Raw genomic sequence first — 14,471 nt, forward strand, 5'->3', positions numbered from 1 at the left:
CAAGATGCCTCGAATGAGATTGTGTCTGGATTCCCCTTTCCCAGCTAGGCAGCTGCCGTTTCTGCCACATCAGCACAGTTAAATATACCAATTAACTGAAACTTCCTGTCATTATCTGCCTTGATTGAAACATTTTAGTGCTACTATTCGTGTCTCAGAATAGGCCCGAAGTTCAGTTCCTGAAGCCGACTGTGTACGGTGATACATTAGATTGGAAACTGAATATGGACACTCTCACATCTGGAAAGGCGTATCAGATATCCAGCTAGAGAGGGACATTATCCAGTACGTCCCTTCTGATGTGTTATGTAGACTAGGGATACATGGTATGAAAGTATCTGAGTATTTTTTCTTTTTCCTTCTGTTGGCATTTTTTTCTTAGTACCTAGGTTGCCAACCACCTCCATTCTAGGCCAGTTTTCTAGCTGGGGGAACTGAGGAGCAAAACGGCTGGAGGTAGTGACTTGACCCAAAGTCGCGCAGAACAGAGACTGGAAGGAACCCAAGTCTCCCCTAGCCTCGCCCAGCGCTCGAACCACTGGGCCATCCTTCCTGTCTATAGAGTTGGACATAGGTACTTTATACATAGCCAAAGGGACATATGCTGGCCATACCTATTAGATACATCTCCAAAGGAGACCCACGAACAGAAACGAGGCTAATCGCTGGGAGGGTTTCAGCTGTTTTAATTGCTTGGCATTCGGTCACATAAATTAGAGCCATTAAAATGTTCGATGCTTTTCTGTCGCCTATTATTGATGGTGTTTTACAGAGCTGTTGTTGTTTACTGCGGTTTCTGTAAAACCTGTCCTGGCTAGCCGATCTGGGTTAGACATTAGTGACATTCGTTTTGACAATAACCTGAGTGTGGCTGTAAAATCATATTTTCTATTTTTCCGCTAAGTGAATTCGCCCGCAGCTTTCCGCCTTTTTCAAATCAGGAAAAAGGCCATAAAGTGTCACCGCAACATGATGTCCATCTCTGCAAAACAAATCATGTTGTGAATTAATTTTCATTTTACAACACTGAGCTGGAGGCTAACATGCCTCATGCAAGCACTAACTCCGCGCTGAGAAAAGATTTCACTGCAGGTGACTTCACATTGTGAAATCTCCAGATTCCTCATTTCAAATATTAGGTGCCAGAGCAATCCTGTATCCTTCAACAGCCCCCGTAATAGCATTAAGGATTGCTTAGCGCGTTAAATTAGAACCGTGTCAGCCCTGCAGAAATTGAAAACAAGAGAACATGTCAGTTTCACATTGTAACGGAGCAGAGTAGCTTTAGTTTGCAACTGGATCTGGCCAAAAAGAAATGCAAAACTGAACAATGAGGTGGGAAAGTGGTGTTAAATATGAATACATCTTATCCCAAAAGGCTAAAATATTTCTGGCCTGCGCTTATACTTTTTCATAATGTGTTAATTTCCAGTGGAAAATCGACTGGGTCTACAACTCATCTTAAAGCGACTTTCAATGCTCCGTTAGTCGGATCTGGCTATATAGCCCCTGTAGTATTCAATGGAACAATGCCTGACAATGGAAACAGTCTGTCACTATGTAGGGCAACGGATGTCTTGTTATTTTCCCCAATCGACAACGTTTCGCATTAAAAGTGATCGCTGACGATGTGAAAAGGACACAGTGCAGTTTTTATTGCCTCAGTGGAATCTCATACCCCAGTCTGAATGTCAGCATTGGGTACCCTGGGCTCTCTGCCGTCCTTGTGCTGGTTTCTTCTGAGCTTGTACATCTTCCCGAGGCGACTAAAACTAACTAACCCGTGCACTGGCTATGCCGTTCTGAGCCTTGTAGGGATACCGGGTAGGGTATAAATTAAAGCGCAACTGTCGTTTATTCCTATCTGAATAGTTCCACCGACTAGACCAGGCTGACATTTAACATTTAAAAGAAAACCCGTGCACGAGTGAACGGGCAAATTCAGCCATCTCGATGTTGTTCGGCCCTTGGTGTAGAAACGCTCTGGTAGATGGACCTGAGCCGAGGCTACAGTCAGACACGTTCTGAGTCCGTTCCGCAGAGCTCGTGCGCTGGCGAGATTTTGCGGATTTCCGTGACTTGTGTCGGGTTTGTGTCTGAGCTCACGTCGCTAGATGGGCCGGGGCGCACCCGGATCCTCGTGGCTGAAGGGGCTGGAACATTTGGGGCACGGCTCGGCTCTGGGAATCCTGCCCCTTCTTGTGATGAAGAGTTTCCCACTCAGACTTGTAGGGTCCGGCCCGATCCTGGGTTAGCGACTTAGGCTGGCCAGGCAGAGCCACCCGGACTGGGCGAGACCCGTCCTAAAGAGGGAGCGATAAGGGTCCTTAAAGGACAGTTGACAAGCCTGTCGCTGCAGCCCCCTGAGCCACAAGACTCGCTGAATGCAGAGGCGTCCCCCGTGCTTCAGGCAAAACCTTACAAAGGGTTTCCCTGTCCTTAATGACCGAACCCTTGATCCCCCACTGTGGGCCCAATCTTGTTCCCACTGAGGTCAGTGGCAAAAGAGTCTTCATTGGAGGAGCGGGGGGGGGGCGTGCGCTGTTTTGCAAACTGTGGCGTTTAGCTGTTCGCCCACCCCCATCGGTCTCCGATTTAGGCAACACTCTCTGTTTATGTTTCTAATCAACCGTTACAAGCCTCCTTACGTCAGGCACAGATGGGCCAAAGCGACAGCCATGGGCGACCCAGCGCTGGCAGATCGCCCACCAGGCAAGGGACTGATCCCCGCGCTGTCGGGAGGACCCAGGCCTGACAACGGGGGCGTTCGCGCTGCTGGTCTCCAGTGGCGCGGGGGCTACAACCCGCTGGGGGCTCCGCGTCCCTCAGGATTATTTGGTGGCGCGTTTGCTGCAGGGGAGGCCCGGATCCAAAGCCTTCTGAAGCCAATGGAAAGACCCGCACTGGCTCCCGTGGGCTTTGCTTCACAAACAAAAATAACGCACCAGAAAGTAGCAGGTCTGAAGCAGGCGGTAAAGACGCGGGGGGAAACTCCCAAACTAACGGCTCCTTCCTGGGAAAGGGGAAATTGACTCTCAGAGCTGCCCGGCCCCAGGGTTTGGGAAGAGGGAGGAGATTCTGACATTTATCTTGGAAACATCCCCCCCACCCCAAAGCGTGTAACCTCCACATTCATGCAAATACAACTTGATAAATCTGGGGGGCGAGATGCAGCTTTTACGCACGAGAGGAGGCCCATTAAAGGATCGGGACCTCCCCTCCCCTCCCGGTAATTCCTCCCCTGCCGCACCCCTTCCCTTGCGGGGGACTGTCTGGCCTGTGGGCTTCCCTTATATGTATTTAGCCTGCCTGGGCATCCAAGTGGCCTGTAATACTTGACAGATCCCCATATGGGCAGTAATAGTTTGTGATTTGTAGTACAGTCGTTTGCCTGTGCCTCCATGTTATTTCCATATTCAAAATGCTCTGAGCCGCACATACACAAACAACATATACCCCAAATAAAATATGGCCCGTAAGAAAGGGAGTACATTATACAAATGAACCGGTATGTTTTACAGACCAATAATTTACATGCCTGTGTCAAAGATACCCATAATCCAATCCTTCACAGGCAGCCCGGCCTGGGAGGCATGAGAAGAATTCTGATGCCGTGGTTCTCCTGAGCATTAAGGTGTTATTCACAAACCTTGCAATCCAGAGACCGGAGCAACACGCTTCCTGTACCCATCTGTCCATTTCACACAGGGCATGGCCAGATAATAGTACATGGACCACAACAGGCTGCATTTGCAAATAGATTCATTCAGTGGATTTTCTCGTTGAAGAGGTCTTTGGCTCACACAGGGTTAGTGAATGCAGGGGTGATTTAAAGGGGTTTAATTTTCTGAGGTATGTGTGTGTGTGGGGGGGGTCCGGGGATCAAAGGAATGAGATTGTCAGGAAGAAAATGACGGACCCGGATGACAAGTGGGAAAGGAAAGGGATGAAAGCATCATTACTACAAATAGAGCGACTGATTATTGTTTAATCATTGTCTGGAAGAAGGGGTGAGTCCCGTAAATAGGCCTTATAGGTTGCTCTGCATCTCAAATAAACCAACAGGCTATCGCTGGCGGGCGGGGGGACGGGAGAATGGTAGGAAAGTTTTTCAGGTTTTTTTAATTATTATTATTTTAGTACAATTTATGCGTGAAAAAGAATGACAGGCCCAAATGTGTGTGATGATCCAAACGGAGCGATCCAGAGGAGTAGTCAGGGCAATGGGCCATTTGGTACAAGTGGAAATCACAAGACGGCAGAGTGAAACCTGTCTCAAAATACCTCTCCCAGGAGCCACAAAGCTCAGGTGCTTAAGTGGGGCGCAGCATAGTCCTCCATGATTACTAGGGGGTTTAAAGGGAAGGAATAGCCCAATAGGGCCCTGCCTTGTACCGTACAGGTGTAACTGTGCATTGAGTTATCGAAGTGCCATTTCTTAAATCGACGTGAAGTGTTTCCACACACCGCTCCGCAGAAATAAACCCAGTGCATAGGAAAGCTCCACGTACATCACAAATCCTTGAACACAAACCGGATCTCAGTAGCTGGTGATTTCCAATAGCTACATACACTACCATTAATGGGATGGATACAATTAATTAGCTTGGCTGGGGGGGAGGGGAACTTCGGGATTGGGGTGGTTATACTGACATTTTCCATCAGTGTCTCTCCGACCAAAACACACTGTTCCCAATACTCTGCACACACAGAGCTCAGCACGTCTGGTTACTAGATCGTGTTCAGACTGCATCACCCCCAGGGAAAAGAGAGAGAGAAGTCAGCTCTGTAACAATTGCTTATACAATTTTATTTTACTTTGAAGGTAGCTATTTTATTTGCCCGGTACCCTGCTGCCTGGGAAGTGCACGGGAATGGGAAAAGCATCTCTCTCCGGAAAAAAAATATCTGAATTTCCTGGTAAAGGACGTTGCGCTTGTTAGGAGTATTAAACAGAGGAGGAGCGAAAGCTAGAGACAGGGACAAGATATATTCGGTCATGTAGACCATCTCCCTGCCAGTGCAAAACTGTTTCCTGTTGGACACTTGTTAGTGTTTTGATTTAAATAAGCGATGACACTTCCCTGGAGAGGTCATTCTGAACAGCCTGTGGGGGAGAGTTTGATGTATGGTAACATGACTACAACGTGATGTATTTTTAAAATGCTTCCTACCTGCGTGGGTTGACATTACATGGCTTTGGGGCTATCCTGGCCTTTCTACGATCTCTGGTATCAGCCGCTTTCGGACCTCAAAAAAAAACCTGACAGGTGAAGCAAATATTTAATAAATACCTGTCCCTTGGAAACAGAGTCATTTCACAATCCGAGCTGCAATTATATGGAAATTAAGTCCTGTGCAGGTACAAAGTCAGACACATTATCACCAGCTCTTGCAAAAGCTTTTGAAGGGAGAATGTGTTTACTTTGTGACTCTTTCTTGTAACAGCCTGACCTTCTGTTCACATTCCCATTTGCATTATGCCTCTTTTCTCTCTTAACCCCCTTCTAGAGCTTCAGGAAATTCTTACTTTGCAAAAGACTGTAAATCTGCCTCCCTTTCGCTTTTCCTTTTATATTTCGGTGTGTTTGTGTAAGATAAGTAGGACTAATAACACTATTGACAAAACTAAATTTTGGTGGCAGGCTTGACTTCCTGACTTACAGATGTTTATTCTTTCCAACTCGTTAAAAATCTGTTGGCAGCGCATATACTGTAAATATTTGAAGTGTCCAGGAATGATAGAAAACTGGAGTTTAATACACTGCATACCCCCAGCTTGGGCTTTCGATATCGGCAAACATATATGTAGGGCTTTAAGGTGGAGAACTGAGTCCCCACTGCTGAGTATTAGCAGAGCTGCACTATGATTTTTTTGGGTCAATATTTTTCATTCCGATTAAAAAAACAGTGCTGACGTGTCTCACGCAGGCATAGAGAATTCGAGCCCCCCTCCACACACACACTTTTTTTTTTCAAGATTTTACGTGGTCTTTTATTGTAAGGCAAGTTGCCAAATGAATGGTGTGGAAGGCAAAAGCTGTGGTCTGTGTAGGCATAGAAGGCGCATAAAACATTGTTGCCTTCTCATTGGCACATTGTGTGACCGCTGATTTGTCACTTAATAATAGAAAACCACTGTAAAAGATCGTGCTTTTATTTCATCAGCAGCTGGTGCCTTCTCGTTCTCTGAAAGTACGTAGCAATTGCTATTCATTTTGCAAATGTGATTGCCAAAGCTATGCCATTTAACAAGGCTAAGAAAAATCCTTGCCTGTTATATTATCACTGCCTGGTCGTGTAATAATGACACATATGCACAGTGTTGTAAGCATACCGAGAACAGAGTAAGGCAGTGCTTTCGGGCTCTTGGCGGAGCTGAGTTTTTGTTGCATAACTGTGAAAATAAAAATGCACTGGTGATACAGGTCAGACACCTGCATGAAAAGCCTGGGATCAGGAGCAAATGCCGGTTTATGATGTCTGTTGTTATTTAAAGACTTGACATAAATTTCACCCAGGTCACCAAATTGACACATTAGATTAGAAACTGAATATAGGTGTGGATAGTATCACATCTGGAAAGACATATCAGATAAATCCATATCCGGCTAGAGATGGATATTGTCCAACGTGTCATCCCAGATGGGTTATGTAGACTATGGATACATAGTATGTGAGTGTCCGAGAACATATTTCATCTTATTTTTCCATGCCCGGGCCTTTCACCACAACAAAATAACTACAGGCCGCTTAAGGGGGGATAGATTCCTTAAACCATCAAAGGAACTGTACGAACATCTCACTTAAATCTTACACAGGTTAAGGTAACATCACGTTAACTGCAGCGTGGGCTAAACAGACACAAGTGGAGGGAATCCTTCGAGTTGTACATTGTGCCGCGATCCAGATGCTCGATCCGCACACACACTAACAAACACACACACACACACATTTGCTGTGGCACAAGACTCTTCATAGCAGGGTATGAAAGTGGAGCGACTAACGCATCATTGCTGATGATGTTCAAACGGGATATGTTTGCGTTGCGATTATTGCACATTCTTCCTGGCTGGATTTATCTTCAGTCTTTAAAAACCTGGCCCAACCGAGGAATTTATTTTTTGTGGGTCGGGGGAGGGGAGGTAAATACAGAAGCTTCTCAAGTCACTTTCCTTTCTCTGTGTTGGTCACCCTCCTCCCCCCGCCCCGGGAGACGCGCAAGCCTTTCCCTTCAACCTGCTCCGGAGGGCACAGAACCGAAGGGGGCAGGCCCATTCCCGAAGCGTTGACAGGTGTGCTGCAGGGCCAATCGCGGCTGGCAAACCCCGCTGCGGGCCACCAATCGTGTTTCCTCCAGCCTCGGGGCCAATGGGAGCCGGATCTGAGCCTTCAAGTGAGTAGAGTTTGGAGCGGAGGCGCTTACTATCTGCCGAGAGACATTTTGCTGCGCTTGGCTTGGGGGGGCTGGTCCTCTGGTCTAGGCAGAGCCGAGCCCCAGCGCTGGGAGCGTGGGGGGTGCGGACTCTCCGCGGGGCGCTGTGGGGTCGGGCGGGGGCTCTTACTGCTATTCTATAGACTAAGGGAGTTGGTTTTTTAGAAACAATCCGATGGAAAAATCCAAAAATTTCCGGATCGATGCTCTCCTAGCAGTCGACCCTCCCAAAGCAGCCGCCGCCTCCGCACAGACCTCACCGCTGGCCTTGGTCACCTCCCTCGCCAACACATCTGGCCACAGCAGCAGCAGTAACAGCAGCAGCTGCAGCCCCCCGTCCTCCTCCGAGCGCCATAGCGGCGGCTCCTCGGACTGCCTGCGGACTGAGAGCCCTTCGCCGCCGCGGATCCTCGCCGCGCATTGCGGGCTGGTGCCCAAGCCCGGGTTCCTGACCAGCACCAGCAGCGCCAGCAGCCATCACCACCACCATCACTCCGCCGGGGGCATGGCCCTGGGACTGCACCAGGGGGGAGCGGGCATCCCCACGCAGGCCGCCCTCTACGGGCACCCCATGTACAGCTATTCGGCAGCCGCTCTGGCCGGGCAGCACCCCGCTTTGTCCTACTCCTACTCCCAGGTGCAAGGGGCTCACCCTTCTCACCCTGCCGCAGACCCCATCAAACTCAGTGCCGGGACTTTTCAGCTGGATCAGTGGTTACGAGCATCCACAGCGGGCATGATCCTCCCCAAAATGCCGGACTTTAACTGTGAGTATCTCCTGGCCAAGCCCGGGCATTGGGGGCGCTGGGTTTGTTATGATCTGTCGTTTTCCTTTGCGCCTGTCCTCACCGCTTCCTCGCCTACCCCTCCGCAATGCCCGAGCCAGGGGCCTACGGCAAGGAAACACTGATTCTCCCAGCCTTTCCTCGTAGTTAATATCCCACGCCAGGCAGCTAGCGCCGGAAAGGATTCGGTCAAGACTTCACCCGGCGGCGTGTGTAATAATATATATATAATATATATTGTATTTGGTAATTATTAGCAGGAGGGAGGAAATAACGATTAACAATGGGAAGCTGGAACGCGTTGCAGCTCATTATGGCCGGCACCTTAGCAGTAAATAATAGACGGATCTTTCTTGGGGACTGAAAAAGGTGACAAATCATTCGTTCCATTCTAAGTTCTAATTCAAACTGTAGCGTGGGGGGAATCGTGCTAAATAATGAATGAGAACCGAATACCAGTGTATATGAAAATCTATGAAAACTGACTATATTATTTTTTTGTTTTGTTTATTCTTCTTCTGGATGGCAGAGGGTTCCTGCTCATATTTGTTAATATTACCGTATGAAGAGTAGGAGGTACAACTTTACAGGGCTCTGTCAATTTCACCCAGAATGGTGCTTAGTCAGATCCTGTCATCCAAGCAAATTTCACAGACCTCTTCTTCAGGAAAGAGTTGATACCCTCCTCCCTTAGATGGTTCCAGTGGGCATTCTGGGCTATAATTAAATGTTTACTTGGTGTAATTGAAATAAGAAAGCTAAATAAATTCAATCACTTATATTTGAGTTTGTTAAAAAAAACCGCTTTAAAAAAACAGAAACACTGACCTGTCCGAACAGCAGCTGGGCAGCTAGGCCTCACTGGAGATGGGGACATTTCTTGCATCTCTGTGTTAGGCAAAGATCGTTTTCTTAGGTGTTAGCTCTATGTGGGAATTACTGGCTTAACAATACGTTAGGTGTAGTTTTACTTAAATCGTGCCAGGAAAGAATTACGGGTTTGGTGGTGGGTTTTTTTTTCATACACTACACACACACAGACAAAAAAGTCCATTGTTTTCTCTTAAATAGGTTTGTTTAGACTAGGACATTCAAGAAGAAAAATAATTAGAAAAGCAGTCCGAATTCTTGCCCTTTCAAACAAAATGCACTAGTGAATAAATAGCCAAGACGAAAGATAATGGAGGCCTGGAAAATCACACAGCAGTGAGAAAATCTCAGCTGCTTACTGTTTGTATGCCGGACACTGTCTTTTTTATTCTGGTCATTTTAGCAGGTTTACTCCAAATGAGGTAGTAAAGGCAGGATCCTCCTCCCCTCTCCTTTACAGGCTTTTAAGTTTCTAAAGCAAACAACAACAACAAAGAGGAGAGAATGTCCAAGAAATCACAAATCACTTGTTATAGTTGCAACACATTCAAAATGATTGTGTTGCCTCTTAGAAAGAGCATAAATATAATCTGCAACTACGGAGACTGGATTGGTTGTTTAAGAAGGATTTCAGCTCCCACGTTTCCAAATTGATGTTCTCTGGTATGTGTCCATTAAATGTGACCGCAGTATTTTAGGAGAACAATCTCGCCATCAGTTCTCTTAACTTCCAACTTTCAACCGAGTACATTTTGACGCAGTCCCGATTTTGAATCCAGAAAACGTGCTGAGATTATAACATCTAATTGTATAGTTTGAAAATATTGTTGAAAATAGGTATTTCCTATAGTCACCTCACACGATTACTGAACAATATTTCACATCATGTTTCATGTCACGTTTGTCTCTTATTGTCTGCAAATATAATAGACTTGCCAACTGAGATAATGAAATAAAATAAATAAAAACAAATGGAACTGATTGGAGAGAAACCTAATCAGCTGGAGGGGTGGTGGGGATCATTGCTTCGGCCAAGCTTCCACTGAACATTTTCCCAAAGTCACTTTGGAGTCTGTTTTAATTAAAGTTCTAATGTATTGTCAAGCTGGGAATTCGGGAGACTTGTTTAACTAAAGCAGGGGGCGTTAAAGTGAAATGAAGCAAATTGCTGTTCCCCTGAGAGACTGATATCATTTCACCGTGATCCCGGGTTCCTTTTATTGTCTAGCACTTGTTAGGCTCTTGGGAAATCAAGAAGCCCCTCTTGGGTCATAAATTTCCCTGCGGTGAATCTATGTGAAATTATGTAAATAGCGACGTCCATCTCCTATTGCCATCAGGCGTGGCTTGAAGTGTCTAATTTAGGGAAGGAGAATGTTTACTTTAAAGTGCCTTTAATGCTTCGATAGTAACAATTTGAGGACGGGAGGGTTTCCTTAACCCAGGTGAGCGGCCCGAGGGGCCGATTCAGCAGCTCTTTCCAAACAGCCCCCCTAAGGACGGCACTCTTATCGGATCACTCTGCTCCGCTGCGAAGAAATTCCCCAGTACATTTGCCGAGGGCGGGCCCGAAGGAGACTGGGCCCCGAGCACCGCCGGCACAGGGCCGGGTGTGATGGATACCGGTCTCAAGCCAGGCCTGAGGAGATGAGCTGCTAATTGGAAGTGGTCACCGTCTGGGTAGTTTTTCATTGTGGCAGGTAGAAAGGTCACCGCTGGGGAGAGGGCATGCGGCGGGGAGCTTTTAATCACTTGTTCCTCTTCCTTTCCCTCCATTTTTAAAAAGATTTTCGCACCGATGTATTTTTTCTAACCCCCCCGCCCCCGCAGCTGCCTCTCTCCCTTGCAGGGGACCAGCAGTTCTCTCCTTTCCCCTTGGATCTAACTTGCCCCCCACGGAGGCAGGTAGCCGCAGCCAGGGACACTAGAATGATCCCCTTTAATGCTGAAGGTACCTGGCCCCTGCAGTCCCAGCTCCGGCCCGTGACAGCCGCCTGCCCCGGGAAGGTAGCGGGGGTCGGGCTGCTCCCCTCCGGCTGCCTGCGTTGTGCTGATGCGCCCTTTTGTCTCCAGCCCAGGCGCAGTCCAACCTGCTGGGGAAGTGCCGGCGGCCCCGCACCGCCTTCACCAGCCAGCAGCTGCTGGAGCTGGAGCATCAGTTCAAGCTGAACAAATACCTCTCCAGGCCCAAGCGCTTCGAGGTGGCCACGTCTCTCATGCTCACCGAGACCCAGGTGGGTGGCGGCTGCAGCGGCCCCTCCGGGCGCAGGGGAAGGGGCCCGGGGCTCAGGAACTCGGGATCGCTCCGCTCAGCCCCAGCCCGCCCCGGGCCACCGGGGGGCTTCCCAGCTCCGTCCCGGCGGCAGCGGAGGGGGCTCGAGCACCCGGGTTCAGGCTGGGCAGCTCCGGGGCCAGCCCGCGGCCCCCTGGGCAGAATGGCCGCAAAGCCTGATCCCCTCCCCGGGCTCCCCTGCCACCGCCCGCCCCGGCCGCTGGGCTCCGCCTGCCCCCTCCAGGGCTCCCTCCAGGGCCGCTGGGCTCCGCCTGCCCCCTCCCGGGGTCCCTCCGCTCCCCCCAGGGCCGCTGGGCTCTGCCTGCCCCCTCCCGGGCTCCCCCCCGCTGCCCCCAGGGCTGCTGGGCTCTGCCTGGCGACCCTCGCACCGAGGAGGCTGCGGGCCGCGCGGGGGTGTTTCCAGCCAGGCCCAGCTGCACTGGGGGTTCGCAGCCCCGTCTTACCCCGGAGCGGTGGGGTCCCTTCTAATCAGACCCCCCTGCCCGGGGGAGGTGCCCCGTGGCGGGTGAAGGCTGGTGGGGGGCAGCAGGCCGGGGAGTGGCCTGGGTACAGGAGAGGTATTGGGTAGCTGGGGGCGGGGGCTGCAGGTCACTGGGTCCTGGGGAGGGCGGAGGTGTGCGGCCCCCCCCCCCGCCCCGGGGGCTGCGATCCCCCCTCAGCCCCTCTCTCGCCCCGCAGGTGAAGATCTGGTTCCAGAACCGGCGCATGAAGTGGAAGCGGAGTAAAAAGGCCAAGGAGCAGGCGGCGCAGGAGGCCGAGAAGCAGAAGAGCGGGCTGGGCGGCGAGGACAAGGCGGACGCGGAGCTGCTGCTGCCGGCCCCGGAGAAGAGCAGCGGCCGCCGGCTGCGGGAGCTCAGGGACAGCGACCCCGAGGAGGAGGAAGCCGGGCACTGCTGCCCCTACAACTCCTCCGACTGCTCCGAGGGTGACGAGGAGGAGACACAGCCCCGCAGCAGGCAGCCGCCCCCCGGCCAGCCCCAGTGAGCCGGCAGGGGGCTCCCCTTCTCCCTGCTGCTGCTGCTATCCGGTCCCAGACCTTTTAGCCATACTCCAGCCTGCCCACCCCCACCCAGCCACCTTCCAGAAAACCCCCTCTGCCCACCCCCACCCCGCCACCTTCCAGAAACCCCCCTCTGCCCACCCCCACCCAGCCACCTTCCAGAAAACCCCCTCTGCCCACCCCCACCCAGCCACCTTCCAGAAAACCCCCTCTGCCCATCCCCACCCAGCCACCTTCCAGAAAATCCCCTCTGCCCACCCCCACCCAGCCACCTTCCAGACAGACCTCTCTGCCCACCCCCACCCAGCCACCTTCCAGAACATCCCCTCTGCCCACCGCCCCCCAGCCCCGTTCAAGAAATACCCCTCTGCCCACCCCCACCCAGCCACCTTCCAGAAACCCCCCTCTGCCCACCCCCTCCCAGCCACCTTCCAGACAGACCTCTCTGCCCACCCCAACCACCTTCCAGAAAACCCCCTCTGCCCACCCCCACCCAACCACCTTCCAGACAGACCCCTCTGCCCACCCTCACCCCAACCACCTTCCAGAAACCCCCCTCTGCCCACCCCCACCCAGCCACCTTCCACCCAGACCCCTCTGCCCACCCCCACCCAGCCACCTTCCAGAAAAACCCCTCACCCCAACCACCTTCCAGACAGACCCTGCTGCCCACCCCCACCCAGCCACCTTCCAAACAGACAAACCCCTCTGGCCACCCCTGCCCCAACTGCCCCACACACCTCTGCCCACCCCATCCTTAAACCCCTTCCCCAGACCACCCACCCTTCTCCTCGACCCCCCCCCCCTTTCTCCACCATCCCCTACTCGGTCCCTAGTGACACATCTGCCCACTGCCCCATGCCACCATCAGCACATACTCCTCTGCCCCATCCCTACACATCTGCTTTTGCTCCATCTCTGCAGCCTTTGGCGTCAGTGAAATGAGTCCCAAATGCAGCCATCTTCCTGCACAGGAGAAAGAACAGCTAATCTTATACCAGTACCTTTTATTTCTACATGGGAAATATTCGGTCTTCAGCTGCACACGCCCAGATCCATCATTACTCTTTGGTGTCAGCATTTCAGCTGTCATGCAACAGACAAACAGAGAGACCAAACAGGTAATATTAGAGGTGAGCAGCTTTGGTAAGGTTTGGCTTTTTTTTTTTAAAGGCACATTGACAAAAGGATTCTTCTTCCTACACATGGTAGAGAAAATTTACAGTTCACCACAGTGTTAAGAGACATTTAAAAACTTGAATCCTACCCATGGAAACCCTATTCTTTTGCTGAGTATTGGAAATGTTTTGTGCTTATTATATATCTGGAAAACTGTTTGTCATGAACGTTAAAACTGCTGGAAATCTCAAGACTGTACTGTCTTTATTTTTGTATATTGTATTTATAAAAAGGGGTACCTCTACTTATGCATGCTAAATTATTATCCAGCTTCTCCATCGTCCATGATGGTATGTAAAATAAACATTTTGTACTTAAGCCTTATGTACAATTTTTTGTAAAGGAATAGGATTGGCTACCAGGGTCTGGAGTTTATACCGCGCCGGAAATCATATCATCTGTCACTTCATTATACACGTAAATATGTATATTTCATGGAAAAATTTGGAATGAAATGATGTCTCCGAATCCATACCGCTACCTGATAGAGGCTGGAGGAAGGACCCTGGATGTATAGTTAAATAAATCGACTAGGCGTTGTATAATTTCCTGTGAAAGAGTTTTTTGCCAGATTGTTTTCCAAACTTAATTTAATTCGATCTAAATAATCTAAAGTTTATTTCTGTATGCCTGTTCTACTAGGTCAGCAGTTCCCAGAACATCGAGTGGTTTCCTCATATTACACCTAACAGTACATTTGAGGACAATTTATATTGGAAAAAAAATCTATTTTCATCCTCGTTTTTGCCTGTTGGGCCAGATTCAGATCTCGGTGTAAATCTGGAATAACTCCATTAAAATGTGGAGTGGAATACTGGATTTAGCTGCAATCAGAAACTGCTCCAATTTGGTTTTTATTAAGCAGAAAATAAGAGGATAGGGATTCATGCAAGGCGACTGCTGCTGTGT

At 50.0% G+C, this 14,471-nt stretch overlaps 1 protein-coding gene across 1 annotated transcript; it reads left to right on the forward strand.

The window, feature by feature from the left end:
* The first annotated feature begins 7,440 nt into the window (after positions 1-7,440).
* Positions 7,441-12,524, forward strand: MNX1 (motor neuron and pancreas homeobox 1). The gene is made up of 3 exons (XM_045006458.1): positions 7,441-8,202; positions 11,164-11,324; positions 12,062-12,524. The coding sequence occupies exons 1-3, from the start codon at positions 7,611-7,613 to the stop codon at positions 12,365-12,367; spliced, it is 1,059 nt and encodes a 352-aa protein (XP_044862393.1). The 5' UTR covers positions 7,441-7,610; the 3' UTR covers positions 12,368-12,524.
* The last annotated feature ends 1,947 nt before the right edge of the window (positions 12,525-14,471 follow it).

Source organism: Mauremys mutica, chromosome 2 (assembly GCF_020497125.1).
Source record: "Mauremys mutica isolate MM-2020 ecotype Southern chromosome 2, ASM2049712v1, whole genome shotgun sequence".
Lineage (NCBI taxonomy): Eukaryota > Metazoa > Chordata > Testudines > Geoemydidae > Mauremys > Mauremys mutica.